Source organism: Phlebotomus argentipes, unplaced genomic scaffold (assembly GCF_947086385.1).
Source record: "Phlebotomus argentipes unplaced genomic scaffold, Phlebotomus argentipes genome assembly contig_5, whole genome shotgun sequence".
In the NCBI taxonomy this organism is placed as follows: Eukaryota; Metazoa; Arthropoda; class Insecta; order Diptera; family Psychodidae; genus Phlebotomus; species Phlebotomus argentipes.
The window spans coordinates 8,506,545-8,534,518 of record NW_026776165.1 but is presented as its reverse complement, the minus strand read 5'-3'; the positions used below and the strand labels follow the sequence as shown (position 1 = coordinate 8,534,518).

The window sequence follows — 27,974 nt, the reverse complement described above, 5'->3', positions numbered from 1 at the left end:
CACAAAGGTCGGGTTACAGTCAGGCAATCAGCTAGTTGTCTCAGTCGAGCGAGAGCGATCGACTGAATGGGACGATCTGATTGGCCGCCAGACTGTTCATCTCACTCGGCGATGATCGCATCTCGCGAAAAGTGTCTCTCTCTCACTCGCTGAGCACTCGCTCACCCTCTCGACTGCGCGAGATGCCGTGTGGCGGGAGATTTTGTCAATTCGCAGCGCTCAGCTGTGACAGGCAGACGTTTTTGGTGTTTCCGCTGTTTCTCTGGCAGTGACGTTTCACGTCAAACAGGCAGTCTCTCCCGTTTGCGACCGTGCAGCTGGTATTTTCGCGTCTCTCACGCGAATTGCGGGTCACGCGGAGTGCTTCCCCAATGCAAAGTGTCTCAGTGGCTGGTTGTTGAATGGATTAAGTGTGTTGTTGGTAGTGCTCCAGAGAAGACAACAGAGAGAGAGAGAGAGGAAGTAAACTCAGCTGACGAAGGTGTCTTGAGAAGGGAATCTGTCAAGGATGGATCCAACCGGCGGCCGCGATTCGCGGTACAACCTCAACTACAGCATGAGTATGTTGGGCGACAGTGGTGAAATCTATGGGAATCCGAATGTGAGCCTCGCGAGGCCCCCCAGTGGCGGAGCCCTGGGCCAAGTGATGAGTCGCAGTGGTGGCCTAATCAACTCAAATGCACAGTGTGGGTCCCTCACGCGTGGCCTGAAACGAACTAATTCCGAGTGCTTCGACGAGCGCGCCATGGGGTCCCAGACCATGGGCATGGACGGCTGTCCGGGCGCCGTGCAGGACGTCGTGGACGAGGGCTTCACGTCGCTGCAGCAGAAGAAGTCACCGCCGAGCAATGGCAAGAAGACGAAGGGACGCGTCAAGATCAAGATGGAGTACATTGACAACAAATTGAGGCGCTACACGACATTTTCCAAGAGGAAAACGGGCATCATGAAGAAGGTAGTGTGCAATTTTTCCATCCCGGACTAACATATGACATAACCTGCAAAGTGTGTCCACCTTCACGCACACACGCGCGCGCGCAGTCACGGCGCATGACGGCACTATATCCGTGTCACTCTGCCGCACATCGCACGCGTATTCGCTGTCTCGCTCGCGCGGCCACGTGCAACAGTGTTGGTGAAGTTGCGGAAAACAAGAAACTTGCCCAAGACTTTAACGCCTACAACACACAATCTTTTTCATTCACACAGCGCGATGACGGAGAAAAAGATTAATTCAATTTGATATTTAGCATTTAATTCAGGCGATGCCCACGTTGGTAATTAAGTCACTTGGCTAATTAGTTGCACGCCCACGCAAGCATTGCCCAAGGATGAAAAGCTCAGCAGCGCGGCAAGTTGAAGTTCAAGGAAGGCGCGCACGATGGCGATGTTTTGAAAACATCAATGAATCCCATGGTTGCAGTCTTATCTCAATCCTTATCGCGCCGTTGGGGTTTAGGATCTGGGCATAAGCCGTGCTGAGCACATTTCTGTATTTTCATTGGGAATAAATATGTGCACAGGTGTTTTTTTTAAATTCTTTTTGTCATTCTCAGTGAAGCTTCTTTGTTGCATCACAATTTTTAAGAAAGTGGCGTAAAATATTTGGCAAACTTAAATGACTTGAGCGTCTTCGTAGTTTATATGGTAAAGTTGTTATATCTGAATATATTCTTCCAATTAAGAGGAGGATGCAAAAGAATATAATCCGTGATTTTCAGCAAAATAATTAAGTTATAAATAAGTCTAATGAAAAACCTTGACTGAAACATTGTTATATTTCGTACTCAACACCAACGAATCGCTCTGTAATGATTAAATTTGGAGTTAAAATGTGTGTAAAATTGTATCTGTAAGGCCAAATAAAACTACAGGCCAATCTTATCTCTCGCTGAAGCTTATCACTTTGCAGAATACTGAACTTTCTCTTGGCCATACCTTTGTGACTCGATAAGAAGTTTGGCTTCATCAGTTCGGTGATAAATGAAACTCCGGGGCTTGTTTTGAATGTACACATAATTAGGATTAAGATGAATAGACGATGTGTACAATCCCTGTGGGCCTTATTGACTGAATGGACGGATTCCGAAGGGTAAATGGTGGGCAGGTGAAATGTGATATTGACCGTGGTGATCGAAGGGATGATACGGGAATGTCAGTGCGTAATTCAATAGTCGATTGTGTGCGGTTGGTTTTTGCTGCGTATGTAAATTCCTCACGCCTTCTGCCGCCTAAATCCAACAAAAGACACCTCTAATTGTTGAGGAGACCCTCAAGAGTGCCGTGAGATGTGAATAGAGCGAGAGAGAGAAGGAACGGAGATGGGAGAGAGAAGAGGCCCCGTGACTTGAAGATGTGAATCTTTCGACACTTTTCTTTTAGCACTTTCCCAATGGGAGCTCTTTTTGGCGTAGGCCACATGGTGACATTGGTGGTCATTTCCTGGCCACTGCCATTCAGCCACATGACACCAAATCCGTCTATCTGGTCATTTTCCTGATAAAGATGCAAATGTGCAGATTTGTTGACACATGAATCAGTGCGGTGGCAGCAAATGACGCGATTCAAGAACCATTTGCGATGCGTCAAGTGCGGGACGCGACGGTTTTTCTCTCATCTGACCCGCGGCGGCGCCTGTCAATGGCTTTTTATTATTATTTTGTGTACACACATTATTACATGCTTCTCAGTTTCTTTCGCTCTTTTTCTCCCTCGAGTCGTACCTTCTTATGTTGGCCAATCTTGCCACAGAGCGTTCATCTGACAGTCGCGCTGACTCGGCTGGTTTTTCGGGATTTTTAATACATATGTGGATCTTGGGAAATTTCTTGGTGGGAAATATTGCGTAAATTTCGGCTGGCTTGAAAATGTGTTATTCTAACAGTTTTGGAGACTTTTTGGGTGTTTGACAGGTGTCAAATTTTGAACATATAACATATAGTCAGTCAATGTTTCATTAATTTCACCGAAATGTTGCAATCTCTTGTCCAGTCTCTCAATACTTGAATGCGTAGTCAAGAGGAATAATCTGTGCCTTTATCCATTCGGTATCGATGATCTTACATATGTCCATTAAGTCATATGTAAAGAAGTACAATGGGAAATCATATGTGTGGCTCTTTTGACGCTCAATCAACATTTTTTATCTTTCTCCATTTCACTGAGCTGGTATTGTGGGAGAGATTTTTTCGATTTGCTGGCTATTAATTGGTTTCTTGCGGTTTTTTTCCCTCCTAAATCATGTCGATCAACTGTGATCTCTTTTTTGGGAAACGCAGCGTTTTTTTTTCATCTCCTGTGATCCTAAAATGTGTGGTTGATCAAAAGAAGCATATAGAAGAGGAAACAATGAGATTTGTAAAGAGAATGTGTGGAGAGAAATATGGAAATGTGAAACATATGGTCAGAAAATGGGGTAAAATCATGATCAATTGTGCCATGATCAACAATCAATGGGGAGTTGAGAGGAAATGTAAATGATCAAGATTGGATTTCAGCATATTGGAGACTTTTGACGTTCTCCTTTTGGGCGCAAGCAAGAGGAGACTGTCAGCGCCACCGTGAAGTTAGGAGCGATCCTTTTCGCGATGCCATGAATGAATTCACATGACTTGGCAATTATTCACGATGAGTCCTCGTCTCGAGTCATCGCGAGATAGTTAACATATTACAAAATAAATGTACAGCGTGCACAATGTAAGTTACCAGCTCAGCTGGAGTTTATATATTCACCGGTATATTGATGTGACATGCCGTGAGCTTCTCGATTGTGCATTGGGAGAAAGAAGAGAGAAATGTGGAGAACATGATCATGATGAGAATGATGCTCTCTGACTACAATTGATACAGTGCTGAAGATCGAGTAATTCAGATGTTTGAAAATGAGGCGCGATGGCAGCATTTTGATAAAATGCCTCGCCAATAATATCGTTGACTCACGTGGTGAGGGTTCTTCTGGTTCTTCTGTTAGTATTATTGGAAAATTATGCAAAGTCAATTGATGAGAATTTCTCCCCGTGAAGCATTTGCCTGAGAATGTTGTGCGGAAATTATGTGAAAAAGACTACTAAATTGCTCTATCAATTGCTTTCTGTCAATTGAAAAGGCTTCTGAATGCACCAAAATGGGCCATATTTGTCCATAGAGACAAAAGAGTTTCCTTTGTAGAGAATTTCATGGGAAATAATCGTGAGATTCTGGAGTGTTCTTTGGGATTTTCCTATATTGCTTCTAACAAATTGAGTCTAAGTTTTTCGACAGAAATTTGATAAAATTTGCTTGAATTTGAAGCTTTAAGTTTTGCAACATTGTTGATTCAGTCATGCATGAAATTTATACAGAATTCCTTTGGGATTTTCAAGAATTGTCCGATTTTTTCTAGGAATTCTTCCCAAATACTCATATGGGATTTGTATTGGAAATCGTATCTCTTCCCTCATAAATCTCTGAATTTGTTGCTAAATGAAATAATGATTATTATTTACTGATAATTATGATTAAAGTCTTTACAAGGTGAGATAAAGTGTCTATAATAATTATCACCATTATTATTCTTCGACAATTTTTCGTTAGTATCAATGCTTAATTAGTATTATCTTTCTCTTTTGTGAAATTGATCTAACAATATTTACGGCTTCAGTGCGCATTTGCCTATAGGTGGACTGTGCTTCATGACTTATAAATCAATTGGAAATAACATTTACAATACATTATATATTGCGAAATTGTTGGTGATGCTGGAAAATTTATTTATACAATTCAATGTGAGGTTGCACGCAGTCAAATCTGGGTTCTTTGGAGTTCATGTGCAGCTATTGATTTTCTCAGGAAAGTGTCTCAAGACGTATCACACAAATTGGCGCGATAATGCTGAGGAATTGAGTTAGTCCTGGAAGCATTTCTGCACTGCAGGCGACATAATCGATTTCCCATGTTCATGTCGCGATGATGGCAAGAGACACTTATTAAATACCTTAAGCGCTGGCTGAGTGTGATAGTGGAGGAAATTTCCGGGTGTCGATTTATCGATGCTCGACAGTTTGGTTAATGAGGTCGGATGTGAGCAGCGCACATCTGCAAAGAAATTCCACCTTTGTGAGTTTATTGAAAATTGTCTAGGTGCTCAACCGCAATTGTTATTCAATCAATGTTACTTCATCTCTTGTATCCCGTCGTGTGTAAATGAGAGCAGCGCGCAAAGCTCGCTTAGAGGAGAATTGAATATCACAAATTGTGTGCGGCTGAAAAGGAATGGTATGAATTTTTTGGCGGCAGAGGGTCAAATTGCTCATATTGAGGAGATTTCACGTGTGCGTAGGAATTCTGAGGTGTTTTCGGGACAGAATTTATGATTATACATTCATCATTTACTTGTTCATGCGAAGCTCAGTGAAAAATCATGTGCTGCAGAGAATTTACGCCGGCATTTTCCTTCCATTAGCGCAATTGAAAATTTATAGCAGAATCCATGCGTATTGACACTTTGACTGGCGTGAGATGTCTCTGAGGAATTCCACCCAAATGCATGAGAGTCATTGGCAGGTGGAAAATCCTCTATATAGTGGGAAAAATTGTGTTGATTTGTGAGGCTTTTGCGCTATGAAAATATATGCTCAGTAAACAGAAAAAATGGCATTTGCAATGTTGCAAGCGGAAAGGAAACATACAAACACATTTAATATTTCAATTGAAAGAGGACTTTTCATCTTGCAAAGTGATGTTTTCTCTTCTAAAGTCCTTTGCCAATGCTTTCTGAGGGATTTTTCAGCTGAAATACTTGACAATATGCAATTAGTTGATGCTAAAATACCCTTGTTTTTGCCTCTTTTTGGTATAGTTTTGTTTCTGCAATGCCTTTCGAAGAGAAAACACTTTCACGCTGAACACTTGCGATGATATCATCATGATTGGTCCTGATTAATTGTATACCTTTAAAGACAAATTAATTCAACACCTCCTTTCATGTTTTTGTCTTTGCAATACGGCAACAATAAATAAAGCAAGTTGAATTGTTGCTTCCTTATCAATACGAATTGAAACACTTGAGCACAATCCGAATAGATAAACAAGTCTCAGTGTCTATCGCAAGATCTCCTTTCGTTGCCTGTGGCGGATGTTTTTCTTTTGGTGAGTTTTCTCGGTGAGAATGGAGTGAAAAATCATAGACGGGAGGCGAACAACACCCACCCAATCGATGACAACCTCAATCAGACGCCGTGCGGGGCGTCGAGGTGATAAAACTTCGGTCTCAATCAATTTGGACAAGATTCTTTTTGGCGGGTGGGGAGGAGAAGGGACGCGCTTCGAAAGTGAAACACTCTCGTCGGCGGATTTAATGCTGCGTCGGACAAATATAGAAAATAGGGAGAGCGAGAAAATGCGAAGAAGATGGATTTAATTGGGACGCTTTGCGGGCTCGAGAGACGCATTGGCAATTTGTATCTCTCTTCTTATTTATAAAGCCCTGGCATCGCGGCACCGTGACTTCCTCATTGGGTCGAGCGTCGATTTTTCGCCAAATATCACCCGACACACCCCAAAGAATCCCGCCGCACACAAGCAGCAACAGAGACTCAATTAAATATGCGTCCTTTTGAGATACACGCACCGAGAACTTTGTGCCCATTTCACGGATTTGCTGTGCAAGAGAGAATCTTTTTATATTTAGCCCACCCAACGCATCCCAATGCTTCTCTTATGCAAGATGTGATTGTCTTTATTGTCTTGGCAGCCTCGCAATCCCATCTGAGAAGGTGAGAAAAAGGTGCAGAGAAGAAAATGTACAAGACGCAGTGTTGTCGTGGTGAGAAAAGAAAGGGGATGGGATTCTACTTGATTCAATTTTCTCCCATTTGTCAGCAAAAGGTGGGGAAAAACAGCAAAACTTTTCCTCTACTGTTTGTGGAAAAACGTTCTCGAGCCGGTGAAATTCAATAATACCTCTTCTTATCATCCCTATAAAGAGCATTTTTAACTTCACACACGTGTAAAATTTTTTATTTTACGTCGTGAAACAATGTGTGGATTAAGTAATTTTTTACCGAATCTCTTTGTCGAAAGAGAAAATCAATTTTATCCCTTGTGAATGAAGTGAATAAAGGTGCACAAATTGGCAGAAAACAAATTTCCCATGCAAATGGACAAGTTAATTACACAGTATCAATCCAATAAAATTCGTCGAAAACACTGGAATCCAATTAAGCTTGCATTGCCACATAATTCTGGATATTTTCCCATATCGAAGGACGAATTGTGCACACGGAAAAAGTCATACGAAGGGTGGAATAATTCAATTATCTTCTTGGTGTACTTTTCACATGCTTCAGTTTTGTCCCCAATACTGTCTGAAAAATTATCCGTTTTGTTTCGTGTTTTGCATTTTGCCCAGAGGGAATTGCGGGGAGTGAAAATGCTTTGCACTGAGGGAAAATATTGATTGCTGGATGAATTGGATATTAATCAGATGATTTGCTTGCGAAGTCTCAACGCCAAGACAAATCGTAGATGGATGTAACGAGTCATTTAAATGTTTGGCCTGTTGAGACAAGAGAAAAAACAGTTTCTCCATATTATTTATTCACTTTAATAACATTCATTTAACCTACGCAATGTTGAACTTCACATTATTTAAACAAGCTTAATCCACATTCACGATAAATTGTTGAATATTGTTATTTTGACTCGTATTTCATGACAATCCCCACTTGAGTACTCATTTTTAGTGATTTAGCCCACTTCAGACGTCGCGCTGACGTCAGCTTGATGACTGTTGAGGTTATGATAATCTAAACTTGATATAGGAATATCTAAACACTGGATAAATCGCTGATGATTTAGAAGAAATATATATCATTGCAAAGTCATCGAATTTATGATTTTTTTTTAGTTTGATAAAATGAATATAGGTCTTGAAATCTTGATATTTCGATTCGTGTCTCGGATATATCAAGATTTTCTTAATCTTGTCTTTTAACTCATACCTATTTCAACCGCCGCAGCCATGCAGAGTGATTCTGAAACTGTCACGTTCGTGTCCATTGCAGGCGTACGAGCTTTCGACACTGACGGGAACGCAGGTGATGCTTCTGGTGGCGTCGGAAACAGGCCACGTGTACACGTTCGCCACGCGCAAGCTGCAGCCCATGATCACATCGGAGGCGGGCAAGGCGCTGATCCAGACGTGCCTGAACTCGCCGGACCCGCCAAGCAGCACGGGCGCCGGTGACCAGCGCATGTCCGCCACGGGCTTCGAGGAGACGGAGCTGAGCTACAACATCGGCGATGAGGACTCCAAAGTAAGACAGTTAGTTTATGGTCATGGCCACCACGGGCACGCTCACCTGGGCCACCCGCAGGCGGGTCACTACGGCCTGGAGCAGGGCCTGATGCAGCAGCCGTTCGGCGGCGGCGGGGGCGGCGGACAGGCGTCGCCGCTCTCGCACGCGCCGCCGTACGCTCCGCACTCGGGCCACACGCATCACGGCCACGTGCCGCACCCGCACGCCACGCACATGGGTCACGCCCACGCGCAGCGGTAGTGCGGCGGCCCGGATGAGCGCTGCCGCGTCCCCTTGTGTCATTATTGCAGTTCGATCACTTGATGAGATCTCATGGAATTTCTCAGTAAAGCACACGCACAGACAGTGTTTTAGGGTTAATTTGGACGAAGAAGTATTTTGTTGCGACAGAAGCATTCACTCATTTCAATGGATTCTTTTGAGAAAAGATTGACAATTTTATTTAAAATGATTTTTACGATATTATAATTTTGAGAATTAGTTGTTTAGCGATTTAGCAGAGATATTTTCTTTCTTATCACTTAAGCAATGTGAGATTTGTCGAAGACACTGATTTATTACATATTATTCATATAGATTTTGTAGATAGTGTATTTTTTTTGAGTGTGTTGTACATAGAAAGACCAAATAACATTCCATCCATGATTCTATCGTTGCCATATATTTTACATAAACATCGAATGGGAAAATAAAGTGCGCATACAAAAGTTTAAAATTGAGAGACAATGGGAAAATTCACATTTGCTCCTAAAGTGGAAAATTCAACAAGTGCAGCATAAGTGCATCAATCAAATTTGCCTCTCGAGATTGTTTGCCCATGTTGAAAATAACTCAGTAGAAATTGAATTTGTTCCCAAGTGAGAAAATTTACTGAGTGGAAAAATAGAGCAGACTTATTGGGAAATTCAGGCGGGAAAGCATTCGTTCTGCTGCCAATAATTTACAGATCGTGCCTGCACATAATAAATCATATTCAGACAATTTCAGCGCTCAAAGCGCCCAATTTTATCAGTTTATCAAAACAATTTCATCACTGGCCGATTAGAAAAAAAGCACTCGCGAGCCTTTGAATCGCGCGTAATATTTGTTCTCTCAATTTCACGAGACATGCGTGAAGTGAAAATCTGTGGGGTGTTTGAAAAGGAAGCAATCTTTCAAGAATAGACTCGAAAGTGTTGAGTTTTTGACCAAATGACGTTGAAAACACACCGCTGTGTGTCTATATTTGTGAATTGTGCAAAAGTTGGATGAAAATTCCATTTTGAAAGCAAATTCCAAAAATAAAATCCCATCATTCGAATGTTGTTTACACACCAAGCAAACTTTTAGTGGAATTACTTCCATTTACATGTTGTATTACTCATCCAAATGTAGGGATTCTTCTCAATTTCAATGTGTCCTATGTGCAGATCATCGTGAAAATGCAGAAAAGAGCTGTGTGGGATGTTTATTATGCACGTCAGACATTACAATTTTCAAGTGCATGACGCATTCAGCGAAAGAGAAAAGAGTCTCAATTGGTAGGGAAATGTGTAGAATGCAAAGTGAATTACAAATTGCTTTGGTATATTAATTGAGAAGTGATCAACAATTATTTCAGTTATGTAGTGAAGTGCGTCCTGTGCGCAATGCAATAAATGCCCTTTCTTTCGGCTCATGCGTTCGCCACCCAGAAAACACTGAGAATTTATATGGCGTAAAATCAAATTGGATATTTTGGGTCAGTCTTTGGAGTTGTCTTCAAAATCCTCGCAATTAGAGCACTTCATTTCGCATGTTCTTCATTCTTGTCTTCCGCGCACTGTTTCGTTAGAATTGAAGCGTCGAATGCTCTCATTAGTCGTGTCCTATAGATTTTCGTAGTATTCGTCCTTAGTGATGTTTTATTCCAGATTTAAAATACTCGTTGTTTTAGAAAAACGAAGAGATTTGTTGAAGCATTTTGAAAGAATGTTTTAAATCACTGCGCCCAGGTAGTTGTTCCCCAATTTTGTCTTATGACACAATGGGATTTTCTAATGAGATTCTGATGGATTGTCCGCAGAAATGTCTTGAGATATTCCAAAGTCAAATGTTTAAATCTGTTATCAGTTTTTCAAAAGTGTCTAGCGGGTTTTTTTTAAGTATTTGCTAAACCTTCTGGACATTTATCACTTCTTTGTGGCTCTCTTTCGCCCACTTGAAGCGTAAAATACTAAATTGTGTGCAATAGCTTTCGACCCACAGTGTTTTTTTCCATTGGAAGAGTCTTTCCTATAAACACAAATATCATCACATAAGAAGGTGTTTTTTTGGCACCATCTCCGACTTCATTTCAATAATTGGTTAACTGAAGGTGCCTTGAATGAGCTTTGTGGTGTGGAAAGTGAGTGGAGGAAGAGGAGAAGAATGGTTGAACAAATGGGGGTGGAATTTGGGCGGTGAGAGTGAAGGAATTTTTTAGCATAAATCAGAAGCAATAATTGACACGATAATTGACGATTGCAGCGCCTCTTCTTTGTCCATCTTCATGGCAATTTGTGAATGAGGTGAAAACTACCACCCACTTGTCCATTTCATCTCCTCCTCTTCTAATTAAATTGTCCAATATTCACTGGCGGTGTCGAGACTTTTACACATAATCCAGCAATCATGGTGATGATGAAAATTTCATTATTAAAAAAAAACCCACAGTGACCAAAATTGGTGAATAGAGCGATGGACAGAGAGAGAAAAAATTGATGCTAGATTTTTCTTTGACAAGATCCCCCACCCCGCCCAAAAATACCCTTGTATGGTGCGTTAGTGCTTGGATGGGTATTTTTTCAGAAAAGGAGGAAAATTGCATGATTAACATTAAAACTACAATTTATCGAGTGATGCTAAAAACTTTCATCAGACATGGCAAAAAATATATGAAGAATCCACCCACATTTTGTGGTCGTTTGGCGCCAAATCCACTCGGTTGGTCATCAATTAGCATCCAAACAAATACAGCGTCGAAGAGAGACGATCTCTTCTCCACCTCCAGAGTGCGTTTCTTTTTTCTCTATCGCAATTTGAGAAAGACAACAAATTATTTTAATTGTAATTTTTTTATTTACACAAAACATCTTGTTTTTGGTTAGGATTTGTAGTTTGTATGAGAAGATATTAGATTGTTAGTGTATAAAATTAGGACAAATTTTACTCTCTAGCCTGTAATTGACACTCGCACGCGCAAAGGGTGTTTTTCTCTATCAAGGGCGCTATTCTTGAGTCTCTCCAGAGTGAGACGTTGGAGACTTTCTTAACATGTGTTAGTGACAGTGGAGTTTCATGAATAGAGAAGAACACTCGCAAGTGTGAGTAAAAAATGTACATTTCTAGTCAAAATGTATGAATTGTAGAATATGAGAAGAAAAATCTCTGAGTATAAATTATAAAATAGAGCAAAAAAAAACTGTAGCACGTGAAAATGCGAAAAATTTAAGCAATAAAATGATGTAGAAATTGAAGAAAAAAAGGAACAAGAGAAGCAGAATGCGAGAATGCAATGCATAAATCTTCCTCTTTTGCTATCGCCAGAGAGTGTTTCCCCAAAGGAGATGCACAAAACACACAAACACACACTTACTGACGATCGTGATCCAACACACGATGAAAATGAAGAGCTGCGAGGATGAAAGAGATTTTATCGCTCATGCGAAAAGTGGCACAGAATTGAACTTCCGATTGCCAATGTGACGGCGTGTGCCAAAAATTGCACACTGCAACTATGTTCTCAAGTGTGTGAGCGCGCGGATTTGCAACTGAAAAATTATGTGTCATTGACACGATCACGAATGATTCATGGTGACACGCGGGAAGGCAATTAAATTTCACGAGGATTGAACTCAATTAGACGCATGCTTGTGAGCACATCTTCTCCTCAATAAAATCCAGGGAATTTCATGGAAGGCAAGCGAGCACACAGCCCAAAAATAGCAGAAATTGAGAAAGAGCGCGTCTTTGGCACGCGTCACCTTTTTACGATATGTTCTCTTCCTTTTGCCTTCTGTGTTTGCTCGCATGCAATTTCTCCCTGACGCTGATGATCATCAATTTTGTGCCACTGTTTCTCACAGAGAGTGTATTCGAGATGAAGAGTGACAAAGAAAAAAGCCTGATTTGTGTGGAGTTTTCTTTTCATTTCCTTTTTGGCTTCCTTGCTGAGGTGAAGTGAGTGTGAATAAAATGACATTCCTTCCTTATTTATCAAAATTGATTTTATTGTACGATTGTTGTGGTGATCTGCAAATATCTTGGTGGAAATAAAAGACAGCCCAAGAGAGAGAATTTATTGAGACATAAAGATATTGCTACAATATTTCAGTAGTTTGTTTTATTATCACACAAATTTTCCAACTGCAACATAAGACAATCAATTAAATGCCAAGATAAATGATCACATGGAGGCAATTACTTGCCATTACAGCTCTCAACTGTCACACCATTTTCTCATCACTTTCTCAAGTTCTGCTGACAATTATCTCTTTTTTGCTGCTAAATATACAAAATGCATTGACTATAGTTTACAGACTTTGGAGACTTTTGGTCTCCAAACACACTCGTTTCCTTCTCTGGGTTTTTGTGAAAAATCGCCCCCTAAATCGATCCACAAGGAAGTGTGTTTTTGGGGGTAAATTACAGCCATAAATCACAGCCTGCGCATTTTCCGCAAGTGGCGCAAGTTATTATTTGAAAAAGAAAAATGCCCCTCGACAATTAATTCTCAAACGATCTGCTCGTGGTGGCTTTTTCGCAGCATAAAATTGCTTTTTCCACATCTTCACTCACACTTTCAATTCTATTTTGGTGATTTTACTGAATTTTTGGTCTCATTTGTTGTGTCGTGAGAGACGAAAGAGGAAATGCTCTAAATTTTGATGGTTATGATCGTTTGCGCGCACACCCTGAAAGTTCCAACACTTCCTTGTGGAAAAATGAAACACACTAGAAATATTTGTATTTTATTAAGGAGTTTGAAGATAAAGAATCTCGATCATCCTTCGCCAAAAGCTCGAACAGAAATCTCTGGTGATCTGCAAAAGAGGCAAAAGAGAAGATTTGTGCTTAAAGTTGCTTGTTTACACACAATGTTGATGAGAAAAAAGGCGATAAAAGTGTTACATTCAAGCAATTAACGTACGAGTGAATTAACATGCAAGCTAGCAAGTGCTTGAGCTTTTTCTCTCTCCCTTAATCGCGATCCTATGATCGCGGGCTTTGGTTTTTTTTTTTTCTCTGCAATCTCGAATTCATTAGTGAGCTCAATTATCGGTATTGCGAGTGGAGAAATGCTAAAAGGCCCCCTTCCGAAAAAAAACAGCGCGACAAAGATAGGAGAAATAATTTGTTACGAAATTGGATCGCGATCGAGCGTCTCTCGCGATCGCGGGAAAACGCGCGCAAAGGTCTGGGAGAGTGGGACACACAAGAAAGCGCGTCGCGGAGCAAGATCGCGGCCACATGGTGAACAAGTGGCCAATTTGCGGGACCCAAGCCACCCCCGCACGCCGAGTGATGGCAAAAGTCATATGTTTCCGTCATAAACATCAATTGTGCGGCGTCAAATGGGCTTTTGGGGTTTGCGTGACGTAGATTAGCCCCCGTGTTTAACCATGTGCAAGCCTTATTTGGAAGGTTGCCGCTTTTATTGGCCGCGCACCGACGATATGTGTGTATACAACTTCTTAGTCACTCTACACACTTTTTACTTTGCTCTTCCCTCCATTTCTTCTCGCGCGCACTCTTCGCGAGGCACGTCGTCTTCTGTGCCCCGAAAATGCTGATGAACCCAGAGGAGAGTGCGTGGAGCTCAGCTTCCCAGAATGTCTGCGTGATCTTTGGGGGTGGGCATGAGAGAGGCACAAATGAGCTCTGCGTTGGTGATCATGCCGCAGAGGCTGTATCATATGATCTCAAGGTGATCAATGTTTTGAGGAGGTTGCTAAACATCTCAACTAGCACAACATGTAAGATAGAGTGATAAATACTAGTAAAATGTTGTTGATTTGATCACATTTTCAAGTGATCCCTTCAAAACGATCGTTAAACATTGATCACAAATTGATAAAATGGTCTTTTTAGTTCAATTTTAAACATATTTGTGTTATAAGAAAAAACAATTAGAAGGTGATTTTTATCCTTCATGAAAATACATTCTTTAGGGCGGAGCAATCTAGTGGGTGGAGCTTCTGGAAGCTTAGCAGTAAATAAATTTTGACGAAACCGAATCCTTTTATAATTTATCTTGTTAATTTAGCTAAAAGTAAATTATTTTTCAACACTATACGAGCTTATTTGTGTTATCACTCAATGTAAAATTCTCTCAGGACACATTTCATACGATATTTCTACGTCTGATGGTTTTGCAAACTTGTAAAAAAAGAGACTTGTGAGAACTGAAATTGCACTTTGGCATCGTCAAATGACTTTTCCAATCGTCGCGAAGTCTCTTTTATTCACGCAGCCTCTCGATAATCACACAATCGAACATCGGCAACAATTGAGCATCGTGCAGAATACTAAATTGAATCTCTCGCGAATGCGACGGTTTTTCGTGTGCGAAAAGGGTCCCCGTGCATTTATTATACAATTCCTCGTCATCCCATGTCCATCGTCGCGTCAGACGCGCTCCTGTGTCATTTTTCTGCCTCGGTCACCTCACCCTCGCCGCCCCGCCGGTGCGTCATACACGTAGCTTCGCTCTCATGTTCCGAATTCCGCGGAGACGCTCGCGAGATCGCCGCTCGGGCTCTCCGCGTGGCATTCTTTCAATGCTAATCGCGGGACGAGTTGGCAAGTCGCAACCGATCCAGGAGAACATGATTAAATTTTATGGTGAACGCGCAGAGATGCTTCACTGCGTTTGTTGCCCTCTTGCGAGCGGGCTTTCGGGGGATTGTGTGTTTTGCTCGTGAAAGAGGTCCAGGGATGAAAGCTCTGGCCATACAATTAGGTCTTGCCTTTGCAGAGAGTTTGCGAACTATTATGCGAAATTGTGCACTTCTCAAAGGGATTCCAAAGGGATAGTTTGACCTATTTTGCCAACAGAGTTGTTTAGCATACAATTTAGCAGATAAGAGACAATGATTTATATTTATAATTTATCCTATATTATGTAGAACTATAAATAAGTTATGGGATGTTTCTGTAAAATGATGAATTATGAAAAGGCTGTGATGTTAATAAATTATTCACTAGTATTTTTAACAGTTCTTGAATCTGTAGAATCATTTTCGTATGCAGACTGAGATGCAGATCACAGATGAGTAATAAATGAAATTTGTTTCACTATTCAATGATAGTACAAAAGGCGTGCAATTTGTGAGATTAAGTTGAAATGAAATTTTAAATTAGTTATCTGACCAAAAGACCAAAATTAAATTAAACGGATTGAAATGAAAGTTTTACTTATGCTTATTTAACGTTTTGAAAAGGCATTTCTGCATAGATTCGAATGAAAAGCAATTCAAGAACTGTGATGTATCATTATTTACTACCCTGCAAATGTTCAGCTCAATAAGCCAACAATTATTGTAATTAAGTTCTAGTAAAATGTAAGACTACACAGATAGTTTAGTGCACGATGAATGCTATAGTGGCAATTGATAAAAAAGATGTGAAGCTTCTTGTTCATGAAGCGTTGTGATTGAATGCAAACAGGATAGAAAATGCGTAAAAATTTAAGTTATTTATTGATCGTTAGGCGTTGTAAGAAAATTCTAATGTATTCGATGTCATTCTTGGAAATTTTGCCATGTGATTCCTTGCCAATGGCATTTCTCAAGACTTTTCTTGTTCACATGAAATCGTCTTTTCCCACCATCAATCGCGCTCTTTCTCTGCGCCTCATCTTCTCTCTCCGTGTCGATCAAGTTGCTCTCATCACATAATTCATAAGTCGATTGTGCACACAATACTTGCGTCCTCGGCGACTTCTTCGGCAGCACAATTGAAAAGTCAATCAATTAAATTGCTAATTGCGCGACCAGCAATCTTGCCCACGAACTCTCCACAACGCAAGAGAATTCTAACCAAAGAGAACGTGTGAGGAATTTAGACGGTATTTTGATAATAAATTATTTTGCAAATAAAACAGCAACTCTGAAGATCACTGAAGGGACGACACAAAGTGGCGTTAATTTGTTGATGAGAATTCCTCTCGATTGCAATGTGGCAAAAAGTGATCGATTTTCCCATCAGAATTATAAAGTCCACTCTTGTCACTCACACTCAATCGTTTTTTTTTCCACATTCACACGGTGTCCATCGTGTAGTTTTGTCACGGACAGACCGCGGAAAGTGCATTGGATGTTCCATTAATAAAGAATATAATTGTCACTGCGCAACATCAAGACATCCACCGACGCTTGAGCGTCGAGGTTGTCATATTAATTGTGCCCATTGTTTGACAATGTCATACTTTTCAATTGCGGAAATGGTCAGCAATTTCCGGCTTCAGGGCGAGAAAGAGCCGCCGGATGTTCTTTCGCTCGCTGAATAGCGAAAAGAGCCGTGAATCAATATCGAAAAGACGGTCGATCTTTGGGATGAAATATCACCGCCGACATTTATTGTCCCCTCGGGTCTTGTTAATGCTGATTAATGGAGTGCGATTGGCAACATGATCAGCGCAACACTTGTTCTTAATTTGCCATAAAATCACTCCGTGGAGTGGAAGATGCGAGATCATAAATTAACCTTTCATCAGGCTGAACAGTGTTGAAGGCACATCTTTGACTCTTTTCACGCCTATCACAAATTTGCCCCCCTAATTACTCTGTTTGTATGACTTTGTCATTACTCTGCGCTCTTCCAGTGTTAGTACAAGCTCTCTTGGGAAATAGTGACTCACCAAGATGATCGAATTGCTGATGACCACCTCTTTTCCCTCTGTCGATTGTCCGTTCAATTGGCACAAATGAGAGTTGAAAAGCTCGCAACGGTTGTTTGTCTTCGCCGTGTTTGAAGATTCGGGCCAATCGGCTGCGCGACCATATGGTTGGGAAAAGTGGCAAAAGGGCGCTTCAGCACCCTTGGCGATGGGATTTTCTGTGCAATATCAATTCCGGTGGTTGCAAATAATCGATCGGTGGTGAAATGGTGAAAATCGCACGACTTTTCCCCGAGTGGCGGGAAAGTTTGCACCACGCACGAACTGATGGAACGCGCGCGCAGCGCGACATGCGCTCTGAACGCTGGCCGGACGACTACTGACCGCGAAAGACATATAGGTGGCTCTGTTCGTTTGCCCGCGATCGCAATGGCGTGATTGGTGATGTCGTCTCTGTCGATCGGCTCTCGCCACGCACTTCATGATTGACAGAGAGGCAGAAAGTTGGTAAAGTGGAGGCTTCTCTGTCACCTGAAAACCACCTGGTGGTGACTTTTCCATCTCCCTCTCTTCTCCACATCCACCAAAGATCGCGATCGCTGGCTAATAAGTAGGCGGGATTTGTCTCTAGTTGCGTCTCTGTTAGGTGATTTGCATGATTGTAAGGATAAGTCAGGATTAGAAGCTCAATCTTTGAAAGCTTCGTCAATTGCAAGATTGATAATATTCAAGGATTCATCGATAAAAGCGATCCATTATTCTCTATTTTGATACCCTCGCAATGGAACCAAATCAATATCCTGAGAAGTTGTGCAAAATCTAATTTCTAAGCTCTAGACTTGAGATTATTTATGGCGAAAAATCCTCCATTTTCCATTCTCAACTCCAATCAACAATCGAGCAATTCTGCTGATGATTTTATTGCGCTATGTCGCCATTGGCGAACGATTGCCACTCAAGTCATCTTCAATTAGTGGGAGAGGCAGGTGCTCCATCTGGGCGAGGGGGCGCCGGGGAGCGTGCGGGGCCCACCAACGCACCTATGACGAATGCACAGTGGCGTGTTCACGAGAGGCATCGCCTTAGATGGACACGGCGGCCTTTTATGGTGGCCCACGGATGTGTGGGGGTTCGCAAACACAGCCATTAGCGCTGCTCTGTCGAAATTGGGGGATCACAGGGAATTTCTCCCGTGCGCGCGGCTCCCAGAGACGAAAGACTCCAAGTGACGAACCTTGGCTTGACCCACACGGCGATCGCAATTGCAGAATTGAGAGCAAAAAGCCCTCGAGACAGTGGGTGGAAGTGCGCGATATTCAAATGATCAAACTGAAGGCGAAGTAATATATTATCGATGATATTCATGATCAATGCCAAACCTACGTTAATGAGGCACGAAGAGACAGCGACTTGTCTAATTTATTAGTATCTCAATCTCTGTGAATTATTACAATTATATCTTTCTGAATATCTAATTAATTTATGTGATTTTTTGAGAAGCTTTTTATTGTATTCGATTATTTGTGGATCTTGAGTTGTAAGAAATGTAAGAGATTCCATGAGAATGTCATAGGACATTTTAAACAGAAATTCTAACGACAGTCCAAATAAATATCAATAGATATTCCTGCACACATTTCCACAAGGCTCTCATTCAATTATTTGATGAATCGCATCAGAATGTTATTAAGGCCTTAATATATTATAGGAATTATTTGCAAACGTCATGACTTTTGATGTGAAATCATTATGAATTTTAATACCACAAACATAAAATGTGCAATAAATGGAAATTTTAATTTAATATATTCGATATTTGTTCAAAATACGGAACATTCAGTGAAGAATATTGCATTACTGTTGATGAAATATTCAATCAAATTTTTGGTATTGAATCTAATTAGTGAATTTTATCATTCAATTACGATAAACAATTTTGGAAAAGCAACATAAGAGGCTTACTATCACAAAGAGTATAATTGAATGTGGAGGCAAAGCACATTGAACAGTAGTGATGTTTACGGTGAAAATGTGCTTCCAATCGCATAATCAATTCGTGAAACAATTAAAAAGGAAGGCAGAAAGCGATGTTGCAGAGCAATCACTGGGCGATAAGAATTGCAATTGTCTTGTGATAATGCGATGGCATTAAAAATTCAAATTATATCGTATCTTTTTGTCTAGCTGCAGAGCTCAAATGGCCAAGACAATTATCTGATACAATGTACAATTAAATGGGATATTATTCAAATTAAAATTGCCCCGATGGTTGTACGCAGTGGAGCTCCTTTGCCATTGTCCATTGAAATAGGGCGGCCTGTTGCGCGTTGGATGCAAGGGCAAGAGACAAGAGTCATTTTATTGAATGGCTGAATTATCGCATTACTATTTCCTCCTGTTCGCGAAGGCGCGCACAGTCCTTCCGAATCGTTTTTCAACGTTATTAATTGGATTTAATTCACAATTTTCAAATATTGTCGCAGTGTGGCTGCACAATATAGAGTTAATAAATTACTTATCCCATTAGAATTGACGATTCATGAATTCAACACGATCCCATTGCAATTGTCTTGCAGCAGAATCATGTTGTTCTTGTGCGGAAATTAAATTAAAAGCCCATTGGACTGTCGCAATTCTTGTCTTTTTCCTTTGCTCTCTCGCTTTTCTCCTAACTTTCATGCACGGAATCCAATAAGAAAACCCATCTGTATTGTCTCTCCAGCTTTCTGGCTCGTGTGTGTGGTTTTGTTTTTTAGATGTGAGAAAGGGAAAAGCTAGATTCATGCATCGCCAGGGTGAACATCCCTCACAAAGTCCCTTAATTTGACGCGGTTTTTGTTTATCATATGGCGAATGGCGAGGCAAAATAGTGCGTCTCTTGCGCGCAATGTCTTTGATTGCAACCGAATCGCGTCTCGATACGCACAACAATGTGACCCTGTACTTACTATACCACTTTGGCTACATAAATAACTCCTACGCCATGATAGAAGCCAAGACGAACAATAGCCACCACATTTTAGTGATTTCTTTTATTCTCATTCAACGGCTTGTCGTCTTGGGCGACTCCGCGTGGAGTTTCGCCGCGAGACTCCCTCTAAATTTCACTTCTGTCTATAGTTTTGATAACAAGATTTTAGCTTCGCTAATTTATACAGAGAGAAAATCAATAATAATCATGGTTTAGTCTTATTTCTTGTCCGCTAAAAGAATGTTTGATGCAATAAAGAGGGGAATATTGCAATGCAATGTTTTGTCTATCACACATACTTATCTTAATGGTATAATTAACAAAAAAAAACAATGCATTATTCTATCTCTAACCCATAAATCATATGAATTTTCTCATATTTTTGACGAATCGTTTGGATATTCATGCGATACAAGCTTTGCAAACTCTTAATCTTAAATAGCCATGCAAAATATATTTTCCCCTTGGTTCACACCTCCTGCGGGAGCTTTTCTGCTGTCTTCTTGTTACCACTCGGCAGGCAATGTCGCGGTGTTTGGCTCGTTGGAGCCGCCAAAGAGCACCAGATGTTCAATTTGCTTGATCAGGCAAAAAGAGAGCAGCGCAAAAAGTGCGATCAGCGCACAAGAAGCTGCCCAGACACAATAAACTAATCCATTTTCGTGCCAGGCACGCTATTTGGAGTGTGAGCATTTCTCAATGGCATGCACTGCTCCATTCCGACACGAATCCCGTGCATTTCGGGCGAGTTGGTCGCTCGCAAGGGTGTTAATGATACGCGTGCAATTGAGATGGGACAGAGATGGTATATTGGAATTATTAATGCTCTGAATATATGGTCGATTTGACACAAGACCAGTTGTGTCAAATGCCTGGGAATTCGGGCCATTTGACGCTACTTTTCGTCATGTTTATCGACTTCATCTTAAGAGCCCACTCAGAAAACTATAATGGTATTGTTTCACCCAATAAATATCCTTGCTTCGTTCACTTTTGCAGTCGGCGTGTAAGATTGTGTTTTCTGGTAATTTAAATATTATTCCGCGCGCAAAGTTTCCCTTCGCCAGAACACAATGCGCGAGAGACAAAAGGGCGAAAAGAACAAAGAGCGAGGCAAAAAATATAATTGTCTTCCTTCTTCATTTAATTAACGACATTGTGATTTAAATTGAAGAACTGTGTTAAGGCGATTTCGCGACGGGGGCGACTTGGGGAGGGGCGGAGGCGCGGTGTGCGTGAGCTTCTTGTGAGAGGTGAAATAGAGAAAAACGGTAAAGTGATCGAGAGACATTTCAATCAATGCGCAGAGAAAAGGTTGAGACATAAAATTTGCATACAAGACACAAGAATAGATAATAATTGAGCCAAAGTCGCTTTGAATCTAGTGCAAGGATCACAATCTTGTCGGTGGAAAATCATGGTGATGGACATAAATCAGCCACTTGATTTACCTACCCAGCTCCAGCACATTGAGAAAATGAAGCATTTTCCTGCATTGGCATAAATCATTTTCGAATGTTCTTCAATATGGGAAAATGTTCCAGTTAAACACGATCATCATCGATCATTCCGATCGATTGTTGGACAAATGTCGCCAGTTTTTTCTCTTCATTGTGAAATTTTATTCAATGTTGTGGAAAAATAATCACTAATAAGACGTTGAATCAGCGTTGAAAGCGAAAGAATCTTCCTGAATATGTCGAGGGGTTAAAAAGTCCAATGATTTATTTATTGAGATTGCAAAGTGTAGATATTGAAGTGAAGGAATTTATGGACAAGCTTCCATGCATTCTAAAAAGTAGATTGCGGCTATTTTCGATTCGAAGAATGGTTTATTGCGTTATTTGTTATTTTAGCCAAGACACATTTTGGGAACAGTTGAAAAAAAAGTAATTTTGTCAAATTATCATCTATGAAACTCATTTTAGATTGAGATGCTTTCGAGTAACATCACGCTACCCCCCTAATTTGCTCTTATTGTTTCCAATCTTAAGCTCATGAACCGCGAAGTCCCACAATAAAATCGTGATAGAGCTACTAATCTGGCGAATGCGTGCAGTTAAACCCCCTCGAAATTATCTCATCAGCAATATCTCCACTTAAGCACCAATTGTATAAGATGAGCAAATCGGGAAAATGTGTCATTCTCTAATCACCAACTTCACCCTCGCCTGCAAAATCGATGCCTGGAATTTTTCTAAATATTCTCACAGTCGCTCTATTCACTGGAATTGTGCCAAGTCCTTCGACCCAAATCTACGCGAAGACGCTTCCGTCAGTTGAGAAATGTGTGCACGAGCCCTGGACCGAGATTGTAGGAGTCACTCAAATTGTCTTCAAGACTTTTCCCGGCGGTCGCGTGGGTGAGCAAGCAGAATTGCTTATCTCCACAATTTACAGGATATGAATCCTTTGCCATTGTTTGAACGCCCGGAAGTGGGAAGAGTGTGACGTCAAATGGCAAAATGCTGGGCGCTGATTCAATTGATAAGACAACTACACGGAATTTCCACTTACTTTTACATGAGAAGACACACATATAAGAGAATCGCTTGGTAAACACTCAGCGAGGGGTTAAGAGTCCTATAAATCTGGCTTTTATGACACCCATTTCCATTTAGAGACTCCTGCGCGAGACGACAAATCTCAAAATTAAACTGTTATTGTCGTTCTATCATTGTCATTGAAGTGCACATTCTGAGAATTGTGGCGCCGTTTTTTTTCTTTCTCTAAACAGTCTCAAATATTGGTTTGGGGATGAGTTGAAAATCTTGATTTCTGCATTCTTGTCTTAGCTAACCCCTCGTATGACCCAGAAAAAAGATCCAAATCATTTCCTCATTGTCCTCCACGTGTAATTCATTATGATTTCTCCTCTGAGCTAATATTTGATTCCATATGTTGTGACGCCTTTTGTCGTTGATGTTTGCGGTGATTTTGGCAAATTGAAAGCTCGCTACGGCGCACAATGATTTGATGAGAGGGAGTGAGAAAATTGCCCTCTCGGAAAGTGCATATCAACACGGCGGAGACAAAAAGTGCATTTACCCGGTGATGCTAAACAATGACTAACAGCCAGTGAATCAATTAATATTTCATGTTATTTATCCATTCACCCCTTGCGATGAGACGAACGCCAAATGTGGTTGGAACACAATTGAATATACAATTCTGGAAAAAAGAGTGTATAGACAAAGGAAAGCAATTGTAATAAATAATGAGCAGAATGAAAATGTCGCACAATCGTGTTATTACTAACTCTATTTCAATCACACAAACAATTGCAGAGGGATAAATTCACCATTTAATACCATGTTCGTATGACTGGGTGAATTATTGTCACCTCTTCAAATTGTCAGTCAATTGCTTTAGGAATAATTTAATTTGATTTGCACTCGAATCATACACAATTATTATGTTATTGTTAGATATTTTATATTAAATTTTTCAAGAACATTCTACATTCAGATAACTCTTGCATCGAGTATCGCGATTACAATGCATTGTACATAATATAAAATATCGAAATTGCGACAGCATGAAGAGAGAGAGAGAGAGAGAGGGAAAAAGCAGCGTCTTACAAATAAGGGAATGGCGCTCAATTCAGAGATCCTTGTTCAGGATAAGAGCGCAAGCACTCAAGTGGGGAAACGAAGGGGAGCGTCTTGCCTGCTTCCAATCTCGTTTCTCTCCTCTCATGTTTGGCAATAATAAAATAATATTCGAAGCGCGAGGATTGCGCGAGGACAACTGAAATACACTGCAAAGAACGTGCCTCGAATAGAGCAAAATTGTTTCTTTATTGGTGACTCTCTTTTTTCGCGCATCACTCATGGCATTCTTGAGATTGTGCACATCCCCAGAAATGGCACTTGATCTAGCCTTTAACAGACGCGCCCCATCTGAACACGTGGTTGCTTGGTAGAAAGGACAGAAAAAGGCGAAGCATGAGACAAAGTGAATTTGAAATATGTCGTGAAGGAGTTTTGATTGTCAATTAGCACGTTCCAATTGTGTACTTTTCACATATTGCACGTGAAATATTGTTTTGAGGACGTGACACATTAGGAAATGAACAGCAGGGATGCAAAAGCTATTCCTAAAATGTGTCCATGATGAATAATGGGTGGGAAATGAAAAGATGTCTATTATAAGCAAAATATATAATTAAATTTGCAATTATAGTGTATGAAAAACCGCAATTTAAACTTGTCAATCACACTGAACTCAGAACACTTTACAAACTATTCACTAACAGACAGAAAATCGATAAAGAAATATTGCACAAGTGTGCGCAATAAAGGAAATTGTCTAATACAGATATCAATTTGGAATTCGTGATTAAAAATCCTTCTTTATCCCTTAACCAGTTTATAGCATCATTGTCAAATGCCACCCTTTTCCCTCTCTGGCTAATGCACAGAAGGGATTCAGCGCTGCTCCTGGGAAAGCTGTAGTGGGGATTAATTAAGATTTATGCCAAGGAAGGTTTTATCGTGTATTTTCCCGGTTCGTGCGCTATGCTCTCGCGTTGACTTAATGATGGCAATGAAAAATGCAGTTGAATTATTATCACACAAGACAGCGTGGCATTCGTAAGAAATTCGTTAGCAATTCCCATCTCGTTGGGAATTTGCGGCCTGGACGCGAGACGTGCCCTGTGTGCATCCCAGCGTTCCCATCGCGCGATCGCAGACTGCATGGCTACAGGTTGAACTGGATGAGGGAGCATCGCGCCGGCAAAAAGCCACTCGGTGTCTTTTTGCGCACGGCCAGACATCCCGAACTGGACTTTTCCCGTGTTCAGCCAGCCCGTTTTGGCCATGCGGAGATTTTTCTGCCCATGCCGGGGAAGGTTGAAAACATTTTGTCATAGAATGTGCCCAAGGCGAAATTCCTCAACTGCCACAAACGGAACTTTATCCCAAGATGTGCTCTCTATTTGGTCGCTGTGGCATTCCGCGTCATTCAAATGCCTCCACCTGTGACGAGATTTCTCCTTGCAACTAATTAGAGAGCCTCGATGTCTATCGTGGCGAAACCTGATAAGAGTCTCCGCCCAGAGAGACAAATTAAATGCGAATAAATCAATTACATCTACGCGTGACTCTCTGCTATGGTGCGACGCTCAATTGCCCGGCCATATTAGAGAATGAATAAAACTGAGTGTTGAGAAGACTCAACAGAGACTGTTTATTATGATTTTTCAGTACTCCCAAATTACTCCCATTCCCAATTCTTACTATGCTCTTCCGACCATTTTAACTTGAGTCCCAACAGCTAAACTTTACCAACAACCTAATGCAAAGTTTGCTCTTATCGAGTGCGCGGCACTCGTGGAAATATGAGGAAACTTGCTCGGAAACTTAATGAGTTCTGTTCGGGGAAAACTTCTCTTAAGTCCTCCTCTTTCCTTTCTCTTCCGCAGGACGGGCGTTCGCCACTGTCTTCAGGCGAGTCGGATGATTCATCAGGTGCGGATTCGCCGGCACCCAGCAGCATCCTCGAGAAGCCACCGTCGACGTCTGCGACGTCCTTGCCGAAGGAGGCGCCGCCCAAAGTCACCCCACCTGTGATAGCGCCCGCCACCAGTGCGCCCCAGATCCAGGCCGGCCTCGGCAGCGTCCTCTACCCGGCGGCCGCGCTGGCCAACCTGCCGCAGGACGTCCTGCTCAGTCTCGTCCAAGCGGGACATCTGCAGTTTCACTCGAACGACGGTGAGTCGCGGTATTTTTATAAGCTCTAGCACTGCTTTAGTTGTCTTTCCATCGAGAAATTATCTATGTTTGACTCTCAGAGGAACTCTTAAAATGTTGAAATTCTATAAGAAACTCTAATAATTATGTTAGATCATTTTTAAAGGTTTATTAGCGACTTTTGGCATTTAATAGTTTTTAAAATCGATGTCCATGGGAAGATATAGGGAAATTGCCATTTGCTCCGCCCACTTGGACATATGATAGAATTCATCTCTGTATTTCAATTCTGCTTATTTGTTTCTGTCTTTGATCTCTCTTCTGTATTATTATCCTTTGACTTTCTCCTCACATGAATTTGATTAATTAACCTCTGCACTGGAATTTCCTAAATGCATATCTGATAATCGTGTATAATTAAATTCGTCCACTAATTTGGTGCTGCAATTACAATTCCTCTAATTAATCATATCTGCAATTGGACGCTTTGTATTGATTTTCATGTGAATTCCTCACGCTCTTTGAGTTTGGGTTGCGCTTTGGTGGCATCACAGCACGACTGTGGCATGAATGGTTGGCAAATGAGTACAATGGAGTGTATTTGTAGATGGTGGTCATCAGTACATCACAATACCCTTGACGACCACCGCGGGCTCGACGCCACCGGCGCTCACGAAGCTGTCGACGGTGAAGCAGGAGAGCGCCAACGGGCGTGACTCGCCGCTCGTGATCAAGAAGGAGAGCGTTGATTAGTGTTTTACAGTCTGACTTCACATGGAATTTCTAAATGCTGCCTGTTTCCCTCTTTGTCCTCTCCGTTATCACGTAATATATATTTTTCTTCGATATTGGGTCAGGAAGTTGAGAGCTTTCGAGATGTTGAAAGCTTGCCGGAAGCGAGAGAGCAAAGTGAATGTAATTTTTTAGGACACATTCATATCTAAATTACCATACTGTACAATTATGTAGGCATTTACTTAACACAGAAAGAGTTACTGAGTTATTGAGAAGATCACTGGAAGCAAAAAAAAAAGTCAGTAAAGTAAAAGAGAGAGAGAGAGAAAAAACGATGTGTTGGGCAAAAATTGCGCGCCCCCAGTGAAAAAAAGAGAGTTTCTTCGTTACAACTTCACACGCCAAATTGCCAAATAATTTCCTCTGACTGTCTCAATGTAAATAATTTATTTAAAAATATATAATGGAGTATTTTTCTTCTCTTTTAAGCCCAATGTCTTTTGACTCGCTGGCATTTTTCTAGCCTCTCTCGCGCGCACCATCTCACTTTGCCGGCGTGTAATCGCACGATGCCACCCACCCGATGATCGTAAATTGTGTCGAGAATGGCTAAACAGAGCGAGAGCATAGCTTTTTGGGGTCTGTTTTTATTTTTAACGGGCCACGAGAGCAAAAAAAGAGCCATTTTTCCGTGCTCGCCTAAATTATTCTAATTTAAATCGCATTCTGACACAGTGCCAAAAATATACAAAATATACGACGGAAAAAATGTGCTATTGGACGAGAAAATGCGGGAAAGATGAGCATTGGGAAAAAGCGACAGTGTGTCGCAATTGGGGAAAATTCGGTCAGATGAACATCATGTCGAACATGTTAAATGTAGGTGGTGTCCAGAATAATATCCTCTCTTTCTCTATCATCTCCCAAGAGTGCGTCTGAGAGAGGAGAAAATATAATTGTATTGCTGTAATTTGAATTGTTGCTCAATTGACAAGGAATATTTGAATGGCTGAGAATTCAGTGCGTCGATGATGCGAACAAGAGATGAGCAATAAAGTCTTCAATTAATATTCACCTGTCGCCATGGCTTGAGCTCGTCATTTTTGGTTGTGGCTGCTGCCAGGTTTGGAAGTTCCGGTTCTGGAACGCACACAGTCCACTTATGGGGGCTTTCGATAGTCGCGCGCGATCACGTGTCCAGAATGAGCAAGAGCTCCATTTGTCCCATCATTCGCCAAATTGTCTCTGCGCAGCGAATTCCCTGACGTCTGCTCGTGACCTTTCCGCGCCAGAAGGTAAAAGTGCATCTCAGCAATTATCCGAGAACGTGATCTTTCTGCCCCTTTATTTGTATTCAGTTGTGAATTTTTCCAATTTTATTAATGCAATTTCCCGTCGGTTTTTCGGTGAATTTCATGTCAAAAGGTGTTTCAAAA

At 41.2% G+C, this 27,974-nt stretch overlaps 1 protein-coding gene across 2 annotated transcripts; it reads left to right on the top strand.

Moving 5' to 3' along the window:
- The first annotated feature begins 218 nt into the window (after positions 1 to 218).
- LOC132256296 (serum response factor homolog) lies at positions 219 to 27,579 on the top strand. Of its 2 annotated transcripts, XM_059752631.1 has the most exons (4): positions 219 to 955; positions 8,043 to 8,294; positions 25,536 to 25,824; positions 26,411 to 27,579. In XM_059752631.1, exons 1-4 carry the CDS (start codon positions 509 to 511, stop codon positions 26,554 to 26,556), a joined length of 1,134 nt encoding a protein of 377 aa, XP_059608614.1. In that variant the 5' UTR covers positions 219 to 508; the 3' UTR covers positions 26,557 to 27,579. The 2 variants fall into 2 exon arrangements, with proteins under 2 accessions (XP_059608614.1, XP_059608615.1); XM_059752632.1 differs by lacking the exons at positions 25,536 to 25,824; positions 26,411 to 27,579 and having other exon boundaries at positions 8,043 to 8,537.
- Positions 27,580 to 27,974: the final 395 nt, after the last annotated feature.